General features: G+C 41.8%; 1 protein-coding gene across 1 annotated transcript in view; it reads left to right on the top strand.

Moving 5' to 3' along the window:
• Positions 1-3,226: 3,226 nt before the first annotated feature.
• masp1 (MBL associated serine protease 1) overlaps positions 3,227-21,241 on the top strand; it is a gene marked incomplete at its 3' end in the record, with an annotated part of 53,912 nt that continues 35,897 nt past the window's right edge. Inside the window, exons 1-5 of the mRNA XM_084148337.1 lie at positions 3,227-3,335; positions 3,722-3,950; positions 12,240-12,417; positions 12,786-12,917; positions 16,955-17,151. Of these exons, the coding sequence (XP_084004463.1) occupies positions 3,310-3,335; positions 3,722-3,950; positions 12,240-12,417; positions 12,786-12,917; positions 16,955-17,151 (762 nt within the window). The 5' untranslated portion in view covers positions 3,227-3,309. The remainder of the gene's footprint in view (positions 3,336-3,721; positions 3,951-12,239; positions 12,418-12,785; positions 12,918-16,954; positions 17,152-21,241) is intronic.

The raw sequence follows: 21,241 nt of genomic DNA on the forward strand, positions 1-21,241 counted from the left end.
CAAACATCAGTCACTTGTTGATATTTTGCTAACATTATAAAAGCAATATGAACTAGAGGAGACAATGGCCTGTGCTTAAACATGTATTTATTTTTTATTCCAGGTCATCAGTTAACATTGTTACTTTCGTACCACCCGTATCTCCTGTAACTTCTCCCAGGCTAACACCCAAGACTAGCTAGCATAATACTTGAGACCTATGCTGTCATTTAGTCAGTAGATGGGTTAAGAAAATGACATACAGTACCAGTCAAAAGTTTGACACCTACTCATTCCAGTGTTTTTCTTTATTTTGTACTATTTCCTACATTGTAGAATAATAATGAAGACATCAAAACTATGAAATAACACATATGGAATCATGTAGTAACCAAAAAAGTGTTAAACAAATCAAAATATATTTTAAATTTGAGATTCTTCAAATAGCCACCCTTTGCATAGATGACAGCTTTGCACACTCTTGGCATTACCAGCTTCACCTGGAATGCTTTTCCAACAGTCTTGAAGGTGTTCCCACATATGCTGAGCACTTGTTGGCTGCTTTTCCTTCACTCTGCAGTCCAACTCATCCCAAACCATCTCAATTTGTTTGAGGTCGGGGGATTGTGGAGGCCAGGTCATCTGATGCAGCACTCCACATCACTCTGCTTCTTCGTAAAATAGCCTTTACACAGCCTGGAGGTGTGTTGGGTCATTGTCCTGTTGAAAAACAAATGATAGTCCCACTAAGCCCAAACCAGATTGGATGGCGTATCACTGCAGAATGCTGTGGTAGCCATGCTGTTTAAGTATGCCTTGAATTCTAAATAAATCACAGACAGTGTCACCAGCAAAGCACCCCAACACCGTAACACCTCCTCCTCCATGCTTTACGGTGGGAAATACACATGCAGAGATCATCCATTCACCCACACCACGTCTCACAAAGACAAGGCGGTTGGAACCAAAAATCTCAAATTTGGACTCATCAGACCAAAGGACAGATTCCCACTGGTCTAATGTCCATTGTTCGTGTTTCTTGGCCCATGCAAGTCTCTTCTTATTTTGGTGTCCTTTAGTAGTGGTTTCTTTGCAGCAATTCGACCATGAAGGCCTGATTCACACAGTCTCCTCTGAACAGTTGACATTGAGATGTGCCTGTTACTTGAACTCTGTGAAGCATTTATTTGGGCTGCAATTTCTGAGGCTGGTAACTCTAATGAACTTATCCTCTGCAGCAGAGGTAACTCTGGGTCTTCCATTCCTGTGGCGGTCCTCATGAGAGCCAGTTTCATCATAGTGCTTGATGGTTTTTACGACTGCACTTGAAGACACTTTCAAAGTTCTTGAAATGTTCCATATTGACTGACCTTCCTGTTAAAGTAATGATGGACTGTCGTTAAAGTAATGATGGACTCCTGAGTGGCGCAGTGGTCTAAGGCACTGCATCGCAGTGCTAACTGTGTCACTAGAGATCCTGGTTCGAATCCAGGCTCTGTCGCAGCCGGCCGCGACCGGGAGACTCATGGGCGGCGCACAATTGGCCCAGCGTCGTCCAGGGTAGGGGAGGGAATGGCCGGCCGGGATGTAGCTCAGTTGATAGAGCATGGCGTTTGCAACGCCAGGGTTGTGGGTTCGATTCCCACGGGGGGCCAGTATAAAAAAATATGTATTCACTAACTGTAAGTCGCTCTGGATAAGAGCGTCTGCTAAATGACTAAAATGTAAATGTAAAAATGTTTCTCTTTGCTTATTTGAGCTGTTCTTGCCATAATATGGACTTGGTCTTTTACCAAATAAGGCTATCAAACGCATTAAGAAGGAAATAAATTCCACATTAACTTTTAAGAAGGCACACCTGTTAATTGAAATGCATTCCAGGTGACTACCTCATGAAGCTGGTTGTGAGAATGCCAAGAGTGTGCAAAGCTGTCATCAAGGCAAAGGGTGGCTATTTGAAGAATCTCAAAGATAAAATATATTTTGATTTGTTTAACACTTTTTTGGAGACTACATGATTCCATATGTGTTATTTCATAGTTTTGATGTCTTCACTTTTATTCTACAATGTAAAAATAAAGAAAAACCCTTGACCAAACTTTTGACTGGTAGTGTATTTTTTGAACATTAAACAACTAAACACAACTCTACAACCGAAAAACTCTTCAGGGTCCGTTTTTCTGAACTTACATTGCTCAAAATCACTTTTTGTTGATAACTTGGTGAAACATGGTTGGACTGGACTGTTTTTTTTTGCAGGGTGCTCGGCCTCTGCAGTTAGAACGTGCTGACTTCACTACGTCATTCTTAGCTTCTGTGTTATGTGAGAAAATGGGTGTGTTACTTTCGCCCTGTGTTAGTTTCGTCCCGGCTCTCCCCTAGTACTAGTAAACGAGTGCACACTTCAGGAAGAAGGAGAGATAATTGGGATGTGGCCTGCATAGCCGTGGGAAATAGGGGTGCTGAGGGTGCTGCAGCACCCCCTAAAATATGAATAAGTAACAAGGTAAATATATATATATATATATATAATGTTGTTGTTTTTTCTCTCAAAAGTAGTGCACTGGGCCTTTACTAGTCATGTATTAGCAGACAGATGTAACCGGTAGCGGAATTTATTTTAAAAATCTCCAGTTCAGGAAGTCCCTCCCTATTTCAGTCTGTTTTCCTCACAAGGAAATTTGTTTGAGAGAGAAAAAGAGGGGTAGAGTGAAAGGGTAACGGTGGAGGGAGGTGTCATCAAAAGCACCCAATGGGATATAATGCCTAGTCGACTGTGAGTCTTTGACAACTTTTGCAATGGATGGTTCAGTCATCTACAGTTGAGCCTGAGACCAGAAGATTTGTGTTAGCTCCCCAAGGTGTCAAGACTTTAGGTCAGTGGGCTAAAACAATGGCGCCTAAAACCCTAGATTAATCCAGTCGATCACACTTACAATGTCTTACAAATACTGTGTTAAACGGACAAATACATACTATTCAAACAAAACCAGTGCAAATACTAGAATTCGAAGATAAAGCAGAACAAAAACAATTTAGCTCCTTCCTCCCTGGATCCTCCCTGCTATCTTGTATGGCTCAAAATTGGTTCCCTGAGAAGTTCACTAAATGCAATCATATTTGAAGCAAGATTTATAGGCTTATCTAAAGCAATAGACTACTGCCTCTGCTAGAAGTGGAATATTGGTTTTCACCTCCACTGCTATGTTGTACCCATCTCCAGCTGTTTCCATTCCGAACTTTGCGCATGCGGTTGGTAGAAGTGACGTGAACACTTGTTGGGAAAGTCGTGTTCAAAGAAGCTCAGCTGTTTCGCACAGTAAGCGGGACATGGCTGCAACTTCGGCAATGATGGGGTAGGTGTAGGGTAGTTTATACTTTTCAAATTGGCCTCTAAAGTAACTCACAGTAGCAATAACCTAAATGTTTTTTTTTATGTGGTTTGTTTTAAATGAATGACTGTTTATTCTGTCGCTGCATGAGGGGTTTATGAATTGAAAATTGCTGTCTCGAACGAGCTTTATGACTTTAAGCCTACTTGAATCTTTAAAAAATAAACTACAAGATAACAATTTTGTTGCGGGGAACGCTCAGAAATAACCTTAAGAAAAAGATACCCCAAAACGAATATATTTCCATCTATAGCATAGTCATTTCAGTTGAGATTTCCTTTCCTTTGTGACAATTTGTTTTTATTATAAAATGTAGATAAAGAGAGTTATCATAATACCTCTCTCTCCAGAGTTCTACCGTTCCTGTTAGACATACTGTCCATGGTCCCCGCTGGAGCTCAGGTGTTTTCTCTGAGTGACATGTATGGCACCATCAACTCTCCGAACTTTCCAGAACCCTACCCTAAAGAGGCCGAGGTCCGCTGGAACATCAGCGTTCCCGACGGGTTCCAAATCAGACTTTACTTCCTGCACTTCGACCTAGAACCCTCCTACCTCTGTGAGTACGACTACGTCAAGGTAAGTGAATGGTGACTCTGTGTGTGCGTGCGTGAATCCGTGCGTGCACCTGTGTGTGTGTGTGGCCAGCCATCAGCCATCCACACAGAGTGAATGCCTCGAAAAGGGACAGACAATGTCCCACATGGATTTAGTTCAGTTAATGATGAATTTCAATTAATATGCAACTCCCCTGACATAAACATTTGTATCCTTGGAAGATTTTTATTTTTTTAAATAGATTAGCCTGCCTGGCACAATAAACCCTGGCATATTGCTAAACTATTTGGCATTTGTTTGTCCCTGAGAAGGTGCACAGGTTTAGCCAGCCAAGGATGTCAGTGTTTCAGCATGGGCCAATGTAATAGGCTATGCCGGTGAAGAGATGGATGATGTGCCAGGCTGCATTGGCACAGGAGCCGGGTCGCAGCAGGTGCCAGTTCGGGTTGGTTTGCCAGGCTTTGATGCCCGGCCCATCTCTTGATTTCTAAGAACCAGAATTCTGCCAGAATGGTTGCAACTTCTGAACAGGGTTTACCATGGCAACAACATAAGGAACTGTGGTGTGGAGTGCTCTTACTGCAGCAAAGCATTCGGGATAAATGCTCCTTTCCCTTTTGTGTCTCTGCTATGTCTGACACAGTATCTTCGGCCATGGTCTGATTCTACCCTTTTCCCGAAGTGTGCTCTTGTACACTTTATGACCTGTTGTAAAACTGTGCACATTAAAACTCCACCCGGAAAACGCACTCCATTCGCCTTTTCTAGACACTATAGCGCCCTTTATTTCCTGTGTAATTTGGCAATATTGGAATTAGGCCACGGCAGTTTGTAAAAGAAAGAGCAATGGCATATTTGATCACATTTCTGTAGAGGTGTGGACAGAATGTTTTGATGTTTTGCAGTGACTTTTTCAAACTAAACATGCATGCTGCTTATAGCAAGTGCCTGTCCACACATTCTGCAAGATTGATTGTATATTGGAAACAATTTCAAGTAGGCTACAGCCCACATTTCTATGCAAACGATGAATTGTTGTTTTAATATTTTGTTTATCTATAGATTATTGTGTTTCTATGTCCTGCCTTGGTATAGGCTCTGAGATTAAATCGGCTTATGATGTTGCGCTCCTATTGCACAGCAATACTGTAGCCTACCCATACTGTCAAATATGTTACATACTGTATGCTACCAGTCTATCTACTGTGTTGGCAGAATGTTAACAAAAAAAATCAATTATTTATGGGCTGTTTCAGTTTCTGAAAGAGAAACCAATGGCACATTTTTGTGGACCTGTCAGCAGAATGTTTGACTGAAACCATGTTTTACATTGACTTTTCCCCCAACCTAAATATGCTGGACTGCTCACGAGTTCTGAAACATTGTCTAGGCTACTCAAAACAAATTGAAATTACAATGAGCTAGAGTAGTAGCATACATACTTCAAAGTAAAATATCTACTTTCTTGATGTTCCCCTGTTAAAATTGTCAATAGGCTATAAACTGAGCTGCCTATGGGATCACATACAGCAAAACTTGAAATACATAGCCTTCAGAAAGTATTCACACCCATGTACTTTTTCCACATTGTGTTGTGTTACAGCCTGAATATAAAATTGATTAAATTGAGATTTATTTGGTCACTGGCCTACAGACAATACCCCATAATGTCATAGTGGAATTAAGTTTAAAAATAAATTAAATTAAAAATTAAAAGCTTTAATGTCTTGAGTCAATAAGTATTCGACCTCTTTGTTATGGTAATCCTAAATAGGTTCAGGAGTAAAAATATGCTTAACAAGTCACATAATAAGTTGCATAGACTCACTCTATGTGCAATAATAGTGTTTAACATGATTTTTGAATGACTACTTCATCTCTGTACCCTACACATACAATTATCTGTAAGGTCCCTCAGTCAAGCAGTGAATTTCAAACACAGATTCAACCACAAAGACCAGGGAGTTTTTCCAGTGCCTCGCAAAGAAGGGCACCTATTAGTAAAAATACAAAAAGCAGACATTGAATATCCCTTTGAGCATGGTGAAGATATTAATTACACTTCGGATTGGTGAATCAATACACCAAGTCACTACAAATCTACAGGTGTCCTTTCTAACTCCGTTGCCGGAGAGGAAGGAAGCTGCTCAGGGATTTCACCATGAGGCCAATAGTGACTTTAAAACAGTTTGTGATAGGAGAAAACTGAGGATGAATCAACAACATTGTACACTGAACAAAAATATAAATGCAAAATGCAACAATTTCTAAGATTTTACTAAGTTACAGTTCATATAAGGAAATCAGTCAATTGAAATAAATTCATTAGGCCCTAATCTATGAATTTAACATGACATACAGATATGCATCTGTTGGTTACAGATACCTTTAAAAAAAGGTAGGGCGTGGATCAGAAAACCAGTCAGTATCTGGTGTGACCACCATTTACCTCATGCAGCGCGACACATCTCCTTCGCATAGAGTTGATCAGGCTGTTGATTGTGGCCTGTGGAATGTTGTCCCACTCTTCAATGGCTGTGTGAAGTTGCTGGATATTGGCGGGAACTGGAACACGCTGTCGTACACGTCGATCCAGAGCATCCCAAACATGCTCATTGAGTGACATGTCTGGTGAGTATGCAGGCCATGGAAGAACTGGGACATATTCAGCTTCCAGGAATTGTGTACAGATCCTTGCGACACGGGGCTGTGCACTATCATGGTGAAACATGAGGTGAGGGCGGCGGATGAATGGCACAACAGTGGGCCTCAGGATCTCGTCATGGTATCTCTATGCATTCAAATTGCCATAGATCAATTGTGTTCATTGTCCGTAGCTTATGCCTGCCCATACCATAACCACACCGGCACCATGGGGCACTCTGTTCACAACGTTGACATCAGCAAACCGCTCGTCGATACAATGCCATACATACTGTTTGCCATCTGCCGGGTACAGTTGAAACCCAGGATTCATCCGTGAAGAGCACACTTCTCCAGCATGCCAGTGGCCATCGAAGATGAGCATTTTCCCACTGAAGTCGGTTGCCAAACTGCAGTCAGGTCAAGACCCTGGTGAGGACTACGAGCACGCAGATGAGCTTCCCTGAGACGGTTTCTGACAGTTTGTGCATAAATTCTTCGGTTGTGCAAACCCACAATTTCATCAATTTCAAGAAGCCGAATGTGAAGGTGTGGTTACACCTGGCCTGCGGTTGTGAGGTTGGTTGGAGAAACTGTCAAATTCTCTAAAACGACGTTGGATGCGGCTTATGGTAGAGAAATGAACATTTAATTCTCTGGCAACAGCTCTGGTGGACATTTGGACATTTGTGCAGTCAGCATGCCAATTGCACTCTTCCTCAAAACTGGGAAGATCTGTGGCATTGTGTTGTGTGACAAAACTGCACATTTTAGAGTGGCCTATTATTGTTCCCAGTAAAAGGTGCACCTGTGTAATGATCATGCTTTTAAATCAGCTTCTTGATATGCAACACCTGCCAGGTGGATGGATTATCTTGGAAAAGGAGAAATGCTCATTAACAGGGATGTAAACAAATTTAAAGAAATAAGCTTTTTAGAACATTTCTGGGGTCTTTTATTTCAGCTCATGAAACATGGGACCAACAAGTTACATGTTGCGTTTATATTTTTGTTCAGTGTTATTACACCACAATACTAACCTAATTGACAGTACAGAACAAAAATATTCCAAAACATGCATCCTGTTTGCAACAAGGCACTAAAGAAAACTGCAAAAAATTTGGCAAAGCAATTAACGTTTTGTCCTGAAATTGAAAGTGTTTGGTGCAAATCCAACACAACACATTACTGAATACCACTCTCCATATTTTCAAGCATAGTGGTGGCTGAATCATGTTATGGGTATGCTTGCAATCGTTAAGGACTGTGGAGTTTTTCAGTATAAAAGATAAACGGAATGGAGCTAAGCACAGGCAAAATCCTAGAGGAAAACCTAGTTCAGTCTGCTTTCCACCAGACACTAGGAGATTAATTCACCTTTCAGCAGGACAATAACCTAAAACACAAGGCCAAATCTACACTGGAGTTGCTTACCAAGAAGAATGTTCCCGAGTGGCCAAGTTACAGTTTTGACTTAAATCTGCTTGAAAATTTGTAGCAAGACTTAAATGGTTGTCTAGCAATGATCAACAATCAATCAACAATTAATTATGTAAATAATAATGGCCAAATATTGTACATTTTGCAATGGTTATGAAAACCATATACAGTGGCTTGCGAAAGTATTCACCCCCCCCCCCCCCCCCCCTTGGCATTTTTCCTATTTTGTTGCCTTACAACCTGGAATTAAAATTGATTTTGGGTGGGGGTGTATCATATGATTTACACAACATGCCTACCACTTTGAAGATGCAAATGTTTTTTCTTCGGAAACAAACAAGAAATAAGAAAAAAAAAAAAGAAGAAAAACTTGAGCGTGCATAACTATTCACCCCCCCAAAGTCAATACTTTGTAGCGCCAACTTTTGCAGCAGTTACAGCTGCAAGTCTCTTGGGGTATGTCTCTATAAGCTTGGCACATCTAGCCACTGGGATTTTTGTCCATTCTTCAAGGCAAAACTGCTCCAGCTCCTTCAAGTTGGATGGGTTCCACTGGTGTACAGCAATCTTTAAGTCATACCACAGATTCTCAATTGGATTGAGGTCTGGGCTTTGACTAGGCCATTCCAATACATTTAAATGTTTCACCTTAAACCACTCAAGTGTTGCATTAGCAGTATGCTTAGGGTCATTGTCCTGCTGGAAGGTGAACCTCCGTCCCAGTCTCAAATCTCTGGAATTTCCCTCAAGTATTTCCCTGTATTTAGCGCCATCCATCATTCCTTCAATTCTGACCAGTTTCCCAGTCCCTGCTGATGAAAAACATCCCCACAGCATGATGCTGCCACCACCATGCTTCACTGTGGGGATGGTGTTCTCGGGGTGATGAGAGGTGTTGGGTTTGCGCCAGACATAGCGTTTTCCTTGATGGCAAAAAAGCTCAATTTTAGTCTCATCTGACCAGAGTACCTTCTTCCATATGTTTGGGGAGTCTCCCACATGACTTTTGGCGAACCTTTTGTTTGCTTATTTTTTTCTTTAAGGAATGGCTTTTTCTTGCCACTCTTCCGTAAAGCCCAGCTCTGTGGAGTGTACAGCTTAAAGTGGTCCTATGAACAGATACTCCAATCTCCGCTGTGGAGCTTTGCAGCTGCTTCAGGGTTATCTTTGGTCTCTTTGTGCCTCTCTGATTAATGCCCTCCTTGCCTGGTCTGTGAGTTTTGGTGGGCGGCCCTCTCTTGGCAGGTTTGTTGCGGTGCCATATTATTTCCATTTGTTAATAATGGATTTAATGGTGCTCCGTGGGATGTTCAAAGTTTCTGATTTTTTTTATAACCCAACCCTGATCTGTACTTCTCCACAACTTTGTCCCTGACCTGTTTGGAGAGATCTTTGGTCTTCATGGTGCCGCTTGCTTGGTGGTGCACCTTGCTTAGTGGTGTGGCAGACTCTGGGGCCTTTCAGAACAGATGTATATATACTGAGATAATGTGACAGATCATGTGACACTTAGATTGCACACAGGTGAACTTCATTTAACTAATTATGTGACTTCTGAAGGTTATTGGTTGCACCAGATCTTGTTTAGGGGCTTCATAGCAAAGGGGGTGAATACATATGCACGCACCACTTTTCCGTTATTTATGTTTTAGAATTTTTTGAAACAAGTAATTTTTTTCATTCCACTTCACCAATTTGGACTATTTTGTGTATGTCCATTACATGAAATCCAAATAAAAATCAATTTAAATCACAGGTTGTAATGCAAAAAAATAGGAAAAACACCAAGGGGGATGAATACGTTTGCAAGGCACTGTAGCCTGTGCCTGTACTTTCAGACTTCAACTCTTACTTTTCTCTTACGTAGTTCACTTTTAGCTGGAAAGTCACTTTCATATTTCTTGTGAACAGTTTTGAAATGCCTCTCGACATTTCCCTTCTTAGCAAGAGCTACGTTTGAATGGCAGGTCAGACACACACATTTTGAATTTGTTGTGGTGAAAAAATAATCTTCCTCCCACTCACTGTGAAAGTGGTAGGTTTTCGGTTTCTTGCTGATTGGTCCAGCACTCATATTAAAAACGTAACCGCAACTTCATAGAAAAAAAGTAGTAAAAACAACTACCACTGGAACAACAAAGAATATTCTGTTACAGGTCTGTTACAGGTCTTGCAAGCTTGGAAATGTAAACATACTAACTGCAGACGGTTGCTATGGTAGCGACAGTTTGGAAAACAAATGTAGCATCTAGTGCCGCAGGTTGGTCCAATTTTATGTCAGTCAAGCAGTTTTTAAAAATATTTTGCTGTGCGGTAATATTCGAGAAAGAAGCTAACCTGTAAGCAAAGCATACGGTGCTTCAGAGCTGTGGACCTCATTATTTTTAAACACGCTCGATGGTAACGCTGTGAATTGCCAAAATAATATACTTTTATGCGGTCTACTAGAAAGAATTTGGCGATCAACCAGTTGACCGCGATCGATGTCCTGGGCACCAATGGTCTAAAGTTTGCTTGGAGGAAAGGACATTCTCACGTCAAGTTAAGTTTTCATAATTGCCGACTTTTGCGGGAAAATTGGGGCACGCACATTTTGGGGTATATTTTGTATGTACAGTATGCACGGTTTATAAATGAGGCCCCAGAAGCACCAATCAAATGCTTTTCAATGCATGAGGAAGTGAACGGTAGAGAATCGGAATGCAACCAGAGTATCATTACATCCCCTATGAGAACCAGAAAATAGCTGAGAGAGAGTGCCAAATTGTATACAATTGTATGGATGATTCTTCTGCTAAACAAATCTCCTGCTGGGGGTAATCAAGTTACACTAATGTTGAGGGGCTGTGTGTGTGTGTAGGCCTGTATGCGTTTGTGCTGTGTGTGTGTGTGTGTAAGCGAGAAAGACAGAGCGAGAGGGTGTGTGTGTGACAGACAGACAGACAGGCAGGTCAGCGTGTTGGTGTCCTACCGACGGCGTTAATAGCATGCATTCCACTGCGACTCTGAAGCATTCACTTCCCACCAAGCTCATATTCATATTCAAATAACGCTACAGGGCACCACTGCAACACTCCCAGCGGCACACCAGCTGCCAGATACAAAAGGACAACAGAGGGACCAGATGACTGCTTTCTCACAAAGCAATGCATTCTTGTCTGTGTTTTATAAGGGGGAAAGGGGGTGGTTTTGTGTGTGTGTTTTTGATCTTGGGTCAGTTTGACATTTTCCCCACTAATGGCTAAGGTTAGGATTGGATCTGTATCTAGGGGAAACTTTACCGCAGCATAAGTAGCCTCCCAATTCCCACTGCCAAATTCACAGCTCATCAATGAGGCTCTTTTGGTGAAGTTCCTTCGTGAGATGTCTGCTTGAATTCCACCACCTTCGCCAGACCCCCACCTCCTGGGGTGCAGAATGCATAGCGATCCTTGTGCATGCACACACACGCACAGATGCTCGCACACACACACAGACACATAACACTACTCATCTACCCACAGTTCTCAGTCCTGCGAACTGCGACAGACACAGATAACATTGTGTTGTCCTCTTCTTGAATGAAGATGTACTGTATATGTCTGACGCTGATCTGTGAGTGTGTGTGCCTGTGTGTTTGTGCATGTATGCTTGCACATTTACATCAGAGTGAATAAGCACACAATGGAAGTGTTTTGTAATATCTGTGGTATAACTGTGATTGTTGCTTTGCTTGTAGTCGTAGAAATTCTCTAGTGTTGTTCTGTGGTATTGGGGCTGTGGTCAGAGTGTGCCTCTAACTCCCACATGCTGCTCTGTTGTAGCTGGGGTTAACCGACCGTTCACTGACACACTCAGTGTAAACATGCTATCAGAGAGCCAGATAAGACTGGTGTTCTAAAAAGTGTGTGCGTGTGTGTGCGTACATCCGTGTGACCACACACAGATGGTGAAACACAGGGGGGATGTATTTGGAATGGATTAATTAGTGGACAAAAAGGCCATTTAGAGGAAATCATTAGAAAAGGTCAACAAAGACATTCCACTAAAACATTCCAATATTAATCTGAAATGCGATTTATGAAAAGCTTTACATGAGAAAATCAAGTCAATAGCTGATATAGGGGGCAATTAATGTCAATGTCATGTACTGTAGGCCTACATATTATTGTGTGTGTGTCTGCATATGTGCAGCTGTATGTGTATGTGACTTTGTGCTCACAAGTCCATTCTACTCTTTCTCTGCAGGTGGAGGCTAATGGAGAGGAGCTGGCAGCGTTCTGTGGGCGCGAGGACAGCGACACAGAGCAGGTCCCAGGAGAACAGGTCATAAGCTCCCCTAGGAACTCCCTCAGTGTCTCCTTCCGGTCCGACTTCTCCAATGAGGAACGCTTCTTGGGCTTTGAGTCCCACTACAGCGCTATCGGTGAGCGGCCTTTACTATCACTTCCATTCATTGTTAGCTAGTGGTCACTAAAGTTTGTTGAAGTTTGTAGTGGCTGTTTAAAGGAAACCGGACCATGGATGACAGTTTCTCCTGGCCCATAGACTACTTTGTGTGAGGAACATTAAAACATAAAAATCTGTGTTCTTCAATACTGGTCCAGGCTAGACCCATAGGTTGTTCAGGCTTTTGTTGCAGCCCAGCACCAATAGGATATAATAAAGTTAATTTGTATTCTATTTTAACACAGCTATTCAGCTAATCAAGGGTTAGGTGATTAGTTGACTCAGGTGTGTTAGTGCAGGGCTTGAACAGAAAGTCTTTCTCTCTCTCGCTCTCTCTCTCTCTAGATGTGGATGAGTGCAGGGACAGGAACGATGAGGATCTGGCCTGTGACCATTTCTGCCACAACTACATCGGTGGCTACTACTGCTCCTGTCGCTATGGCTACCTGCTGCACTCTGACAACAGGACTTGTCGAGGTATTGTTTACCTTGTCCCCACAGGTTCTAGGCTTTTCATCTTTGTAAAGTACACTTGGGGATACTAAAGAGTTCCTTTTTTATGACACGCTCTCACGCCGTGTTACACACACATTGTGGCAATTGTTCTACCTAACTGTATTTGTGAATAACTACCAATTATTATGCATTATATATTTAGGATTCCCCATTCCAACCCCCTTCCCTACATGCCAACCAATTTTGATGTTAAAATGTGTATTGTGTATCGATAATACATTTGGGGAGGGGGAAACGTAAAGTGTTTAGCAGCTAATGCTCTGGGAAATATGAATTTGTTTACGAAGGCAGTACGATTCCAATCAGATCTTTTCCCCAATGTGTTAACAGCAAAAACCATGTGGAATCTAATCTTTGAGTTCAAATTTATTGCAATTTCATATGTGGTTCTAAATCCCGAAACAATTCTGATGTTTCATTTGTTATATTATTAAGAACAGTCATGGGAAGCACAAATAGAACACCACAAATCACCCAGAAAAACAGCTACATTCCTCAATCAATACCTTAAATTGCCCGAACGGAACCAGAGCATTAAGATTTATCTAGCTTGATGGAGACCCTAGGAACCTCAAGAGTTAACCAATCCTGTGAAAGGGTTAGGCAACTCAGGTGTCTATACTTCAACAGTAAAGTTAGATAAGACTGAAGTTTATGAAGTAGGGCCTTGTAAACAAAAAGGGCGCAATGAAGAAGTCCAGCCAACCTTTTGATACAGGATGCAGTGACGAGTATCAAAACTGTAATCTGTAACAAAACTAAGGGTGCTATAGTAGATGGCATCCAAAGGTTTAAGAGTAGTAACAGCTGCACTTTGATAAATAATATCACCATAATCAAGAACAGATAAAGGTTGACTGAATAATATGCGTCCTACTGCTTAGAGAAAGGCATGATCTGTTTCTGTAGAAAAAGACAACATTTAATCTTAGCTTCTTAACCAGGTCATCTAAGTTTTTTAAACGTCAAATCCATATCAATCCAAATGCCAAAGTATTTAAATGAAGGGAACACGCATATACTGTAACTAATTTTTCAGGATGTCATCAACATGTAAGTGGGTAAAAACCTAGAGAATAACAATAACAAGGTCTGCCCTGAAAAAACATGACTTTTTGGCAGAAACAGGAGACTTAAAATCATATAAAATGTTATTTGCCACATGCTTCGTAAACAACAGGTGTAGACTAACAGTGAAATGCTTACTTACGGGCCCTTCCCAACAATGCAGAGAAAAAAAAAACATTATAAATAATATAAAAATAATAGCACAAGGAATAAATACACAATTAGTTGATTCCAGACTTGATGCATCGGTGCTGCTTGACGTGCGGTAGCAGAGAGAACAGTATGACTTGGGTGGCTGGAGTCTTTGACAATTTTTAGGGCCTCAACAAATAAGCCTTCCTCTGACACCGCCCGGTATAGAGGTCCTGGATGGCTGGGAGCTCGGCCCCAGTGATGTACTGGACCGTACGCACTACCCTCTGTAGTGCCTTGCGGTCGGATGCCAAGCAGTTGCCATAATAAGCGGTGATGCAGCCAGTCAACATGCTCTCAATGGTGCAGCTGTAGAACTTTTTGAAGATCTGAGGGCCTTTTTCAGCCTCCTGAGGGAGATGAGGCATTGTCGTGCCCTCTTCACGACTGTGTTGGTGTGTGGACCATGATAATTCCTTAGTGATGTGGACAAAGAGGAACTTGAAGCTCTCGAGCTGCTCCACTACAGCCCCGTTGATATGGATGGGGGCGTGCTCGGCCCTCCGTTTCCTGTAGTCAGCTCCTTTGTCTTGCTGACGTGTTGATGTGAGTCATGACCAACCTTTCAAAGCATTAGATGTGAGTGCAGCGGGGCGATAGTCATTTAGACAGATTACCTTGGCATTCTTGGGCACAGGGACTCTGGTGGTCTGCTTGAAACATTTAGGTATTACAGACTGGGTCAGGGAGAGGTTGAAAATGTCAGTGAAGACACTTGCCAGCTGCCCAGCGCATGCTCTGAGTACACGTCCTGGTAAGCCATCTGGCTCTGCGGCCTTGTGAATGTTAACCTGTTTAATGGTCTTACATCGGCTACGGAGAGTGAGCACACAGTCGTCCGGAACAGCTGGTGCTCTAATGCATGGTTCAGTGTTGCTAGCCTCAATGCAAGCATACAAGGTATTTTGTTCGTCTGGTAGGTTTGCGTCACTGGACAGCTCGCGGCTGGGTATCCCTTTGTAATCCGTGATAGTTTGCAAGCCCTGCCACAACCGACGAGTGCCTGTTTGATGGTTCGTCATAGGGCGTAGTAGGATTTCTTATAAACGTCCGGATTTCCTTGAAAGCGGTAGCTCTAGCCTTTAGCTCAGTGCGGATGTTGCCTGTAATCCATAACTTCTGGTTGGGATATGTACGAACGGTCACTGTGGGGACGATGTTGTCGATGCACTTATTAATTAAACCCGTGACTGATGTGGTAAACTCCTCAATGACTTGTATTGGCCCTCCTGTAGCTCAGTTGGTAGAGCATGGCGCTTGCAACGCAATTGTTGTGGGTTCGATTCCCACGGGGGGCCAGTATGAAAAATGTATGCACTCACTAATTGTAAGTCGCTCTGGATAAGAGAATCGGCTAAATGACTAAAATGTATTAGGATTAGGAACTGGAATTCCTACTTAGTCAGTTAAGGTCGCATTCCCTTTTAGATTTAATGGATTCAGAATTGTTATGCAAAGTAGGCAACTGCCACACACTTGATTGGGCCTAATTCTGGCATAATAGGCCACTACACTAAGGCCTCTATGCTTGGCACTCAGCATTAAGGAGATGGATTGGGGGTAAGGCCCTGTGATAAACTAGCATTTTGTCCATGCCGGGTGTGTACTTGTACATCAAGCTGCCTCGCACTACAGAAACTGGAGATTTGCTCCTGCCCTATGGTCTGTTTTGGCTTGGACATTGGCTACTTCCACTAGGCTATTTGTTATGGCAGGTTGCCTATTTTGAATGCACTGGGTGATGTAGGAGCTGATACAGGTGCAGGTGTCCCGGTTCGAGGACAAGGAGAGAGACATTAGTTTGCGTTTTAGAGAGTGTTTGAGCTCCAATTTTTTTTATCCCTTTAAATCATCCACAGGGTATTGGACACACAGATAACAGAAATAAAATGGATAATGCTGGAGAGGTTCTTTACAACTGCCTGGATTGTTTGTCACTGAACTAAAAGACAAAGGAACTCAGGTATTTAACAAGAGAAATTGGTTGCAGGTGTGCCCAGAGCTGCCCAAAAGCCTGTATAACATGGGAAGCCCCTTTTGAGGACTGATTTCTACACATCTCCATGGCTCAGAGGCACCTGCAATTAAAGGGACAGTTAACAAAAAAGTGTGAGAAAAATGAGAGCCTTTTCTACACTATTAGTACTAGATTCCTTGTTCTGTGCCACAGGACCAAGTGAATGGGTTATATTGTGGACCAACACTGACCACATGTCATCACCCTTCTATGGCACCTCTGGGACATTAAGCAACCTTCGACGCACCCAAATCCTGTGTGCGCGTGTTTGTGTGTGTGTGTGTGTCTGTGTGTGTGTGTGTGTGTGTGTGAGCGCCCGCGCACATGCATTTGTGCATGAATACGTGAGTGTGTGTGTTATAGTTAGAAAGGTCTGTTTTGTATCCGTTCACTCCCTCTATCTATCTCACTGATAGCCGTCACTGATTGATGACAAATATTTACATTCAAGCAGCTGAAGATATGTGAAAAATGTCTGTTTAGTTCAGAGAGTTACAGTATGTGTTGCAGATGCTAAAATCTTCTCTTACTGTACACATTCACACCTCTCACTGGAAATAAAATGTGTGTACTATGCACGGTCTATAAATGGGTTATTACAGTATGTTGTGTGTGCATGGTGGATGTTCATAAAAGTGTTTATCACACATGATCATAAATCCTATGTTATTAGTGTGTGCTTGGAATGTATTGATTAAGTGTGTGTGTGTGTGTGTTCCAGTGGAGTGCAGTGATAATGTGTTTACCGAGCTGTCGGGGGTGCTCTCCAGTTCCGACTTCCCCAACCCCTACCCCAAAAGCTCCGACTGCCTGTATCACATCGAGCTGGAAGATGGTTTCCTGCTCAGCCTGGAGTTCGATGACACCTTCGACATCGAGGACCACCCTGACGTCACCTGTCCCTACGACTATGTCAAGGTTTTTTATTTATTTTGTTTTGTATTTAACCTTTATTTAAAGGGAGTCATATTGAGACCCATATCTTTTTTCCAAATGAGCCCTGTAATACAAGAATGAACATAATAATAATAACAATCCAATCAATCAGACAGTTTCCCAATTTCCCATACAATTTCCCACCCCAACAAGACAACAAACACTCCTCTGTGAACAGGTCACTTACCAATGCCCTTAACTGACCGGAAGGCACTAGTGAATCTAATCTCAGTGTCCTGAAATTTGTTCCATGTATGTGGCGCGTAAAAAATAGAGGGCATTTTACCTAGATCAGTAGCAACAAAAGGAATTTCAATAATTAGCCATTCCTGGGAGCGAGTTAGGTACGTTAGGAGCCTTGTAAATTTTCTCTCCACCCCATGGCAAAATGTGTAGAACTGCTGGAAATTTAACTCTAAAACATAATAAAAAAAAAATATAATGTTGCAAAGGGCCCCCAAAAGGCTAGTGCCGGCTCTGACTGGGTATGGATGTGGGTACACAGACCAGTGAGCCACTGCGGCCCCTCATTATTTTTTTGTGGCCCCCACCCCCATCAGAGTTGCCCATTACTGAGCTAATTATAAAATAAGATCTTACTTTCCCAAGGCACTTCAGAGAAATACACTTTTGGTAGTACTTTTGGTGTGTGAAGACTGGAGTCTTCCCTGGTAAATTTTCTTCACAATGCGGTGAACATTCTGTTCAGAACAACCCGGGGTATGATGCCATGTCATCCCTGTAACTGTGAAATAGCGATCATGAATGTCGATAGGCCTACTGTAAATTACATGCGTTTTGTTATATGGAAATGTAAAAAACACATTTGGACTCAAAGCTGTATTTATTATAATCCCTGATGTCTCATCTTTCAGAACACATCGACTGCTCTTAATTTACAGCCTGCCCCTCACAAGTTAGCGTTTTTCGTCATAAATCTTGTTCTGGAGGCAGCTCTGCCCCAAAGGTAGAAATTATGTGATTGGTTGACTCAGTGGTGAGGGCGGAGCTTACTATTCAAACAGGCTGCATGTTCAGAGGACATTTTACCAGTCTGCTATTACGGTGAGTGAGCATTTTTAAGTGATTTAATGCATGATTATGTTTTTGAAAGTTGTTTCTATGCTAATCTCACAAAAAAGTGAACATGTTTGTTTTTTATATCTTGTTCACTAAATAACTTGCCTAGCTGGTGGTGGTAAGATGTATTAGCTAGCAAACTAGCTGGGTGCTATCAGCAAAATTATTGTTGCTGTATTCTGATTAATCAATCTATAAGCTCTCCTTGTAAGCAATAGCTAAACTTTTTAGCCATTTTATTTAGCAACTGTTTTGCTAACATAGCCACATCATTAGCTAGCTTGCTAATTGGGAAGCCACATTTAACAAAGTTCTGTTTTGCAAGAAAAGGGTAACTATGTTTTTTTAAATCTGTAAATTGTAAATTAAATCAGACTATTAATTGCATTGAATAGATAGCATGAGCATTGAATAGATAGATGCTTTTCTGTCATAGTATCTTCCCTGGATGCAGCACAGTTCATACATTCTCTGCACATCTGCCCCCGTAGTAGCAAAAACATTGCTTACTCAAATAAAATAAAATTTTATTTGCCACATGCGCCGAATACAACAGGTGTAGACATTACCGTGAAATGCTTACTTACAGCCCTTAACCAACAATGCATTTATTTCTTAATAAAAAAGTAAAATAAAACAACAACAAAAAAGAGCAGAAGTAAAATAAAGTAACAGTAGGGAGGCTATATACAGGGGGGTACCGGTGTAATACTCACCTCAACCTTACCCCCTCTGTATCACTCGTTCTGCCATAACTTTCTCCAATGCAGAAAAACAATCATATTACTCCTCTCCAAATTAATCTTCCTCTGAGGCAACAAAAACAAAAAAGTATTGTCTATTCTATAACATAGCCTTCCTCAGAGGCAGCCGTGTTTTCAACGTAGCTATTCTACCCTAGTAACCTCCGCGGAGGCAGCAATAACTGCACTAGATTACTTCAATCTTATTATCCTCCCTGGAGGCAGAAAAATAAAAAGCCCAAGATGTCTTTCTGTCATAGTATCTTCCCTGGAGGCAGCACAGTCCTAATCATACCTTCTCTGCACATCTGCCCTCGGGGTAGCAAGAACATTGCTTACTCACCTCAACCTTAGCCCCTCTGAAGCAGCAAAGCCAACAGTATCAGTCCTTCTGCCATTTGTATTTATTAAGGATCCCCATTAGCTGCTTTTCCTGGGGTCCAGCAACATTAAGGCAGTTATATACAATAACACATTTTACATAACAGTACATTTCATAACACTTTTCACAGCACATTGTGTGCCCTCAGGCCACTACTCTACTACCAAATACTGTATCTACAATACAACATCCATGTGTACGTGTGTGTAGAGTGCGTGTGTTATCATGTGTATGCGTGTCGGTGTATGTGTGTCTCTTCACAGTCACCGCAGTTCAATAAGGTGTATTTCTAACTGTTTTTAAAAATCTGATTCTACTGCTTGCATCAGTTACCTGATGTGGAATAGAGTTCCATGTAGCCATGGCACTATGTAGTACTGTCCGCTTCCCATAGTCTGCTCTGGACTTTGGGATTGTGAAGAGACCTCTGGTGGCATGTCTTGTGGGGTATGTATGGGTGTCTGAGCTGTGTGCTAGTAGTTTAAACAGACAGCACAGTGCATTCAGCATGTCGATACTTCTTACAAAAACAAGTAGTGATGAATTCAATCTCTCCTCTACTTTGAGCCATGAGAGATTGACATTAATGTTAGCTCTCATTGTACATTTAAGGGCCGGCTGTGCTGCCCTGTTTTGAGCCAAATAAAATTTTCCTAGGTCCCTCTTTGTGGCACCTGACCACACGACTGGACAGTAGTCCAGGTGCGACAAAACTAGGGCCTGTAGGACCTGCCGTGTTGTTAAGAAGGCAGAGCAACACTTTATTATGGACAGACTTCTCCCCATCTTAGCTACTGTTGCATCAACATGTTTTGACCATGACATTTTACAACCCATTGGACTCTGAGATTGTTTGTGTTTTTTTAACACCTGTAACTGCCATTTCCTGCAATTTAGAGCCAGGCGTATGATAACAAATAAAGCTAAAAAGAACACATAGAGGAGCAGCCCGTCTACAAGGTGGCGCAGTGCATTCTTTTGGGAGAACCCTGTATTTATGTATTTTGTTTTACTCGTTATATCTGGCATCTACTTCTACACCTCCCTATCTGCTAAACTTTGTAAGCATATTTGGGAATAACTTTGGAATATTCACTGGGATGCAACATTCTGTGTGTGTTCGGATTATATGGCTGTTCTGATCGTTGAATTTCTAACTACATTCCCACTATTGAATAGGCAGAAGAAAGCCCACACAGAGCTTTAGTGCAAGCCTTCAACAATCATGGGGGCAGATTATTTAAGGCTTGTTCTAAAGCTCTGTGTGGGATTGCTTCTGCCTGCTGTGTATTTCTCCCTGCATTACCTTACCCAACCCAGTCAGCTTCACTCTAATCACAAAAACTGTGTTTGAATACTCATACTAACCGTACTATTTGTGTGTATGTAGTATGCTTATTGGTCTTAGTATGGATATAGTTAGTATGCCAAAAATTCCCAGATGTCGTACTACATTCGCCAAAATACGAAGTACACAAGCAGTGGACACTATTTCCGTTTTTTTAAGGCCCATAATTCAATTCTTCAGAAAATGGGTGTGGCTTCACAATTTTCAGATTTGAATAAAATGGCAGAAAATATGCAGCCGAAGTCCGACGAGAGCGGATACAAATTAATAGCTTTAACTAATTATAACAAATGTTAAGAAAATGTTGACCAATGTAATTAAGTAATTACTTTTCAAATAAGTTACGTTACACTTTATGTTGGCTGACAATTTGTTAGCTACGCTATCCTTACGAATTGCATTGCATATCATTACAGCAGTATGTACTGGTATGCTAGCTAGCTACCTAACATTAGTTGGCTACTAATACAACGAACTTGCCAGTATATTAACTATATGCTATCTAACTAACTACCCAAC

The sequence above is a fragment of the Coregonus lavaretus genome, assembly GCF_964263955.1.
Source record: "Coregonus lavaretus genome assembly, chromosome: 30".
NCBI classification, from domain to species: domain Eukaryota; kingdom Metazoa; phylum Chordata; class Actinopteri; order Salmoniformes; family Salmonidae; genus Coregonus; species Coregonus lavaretus.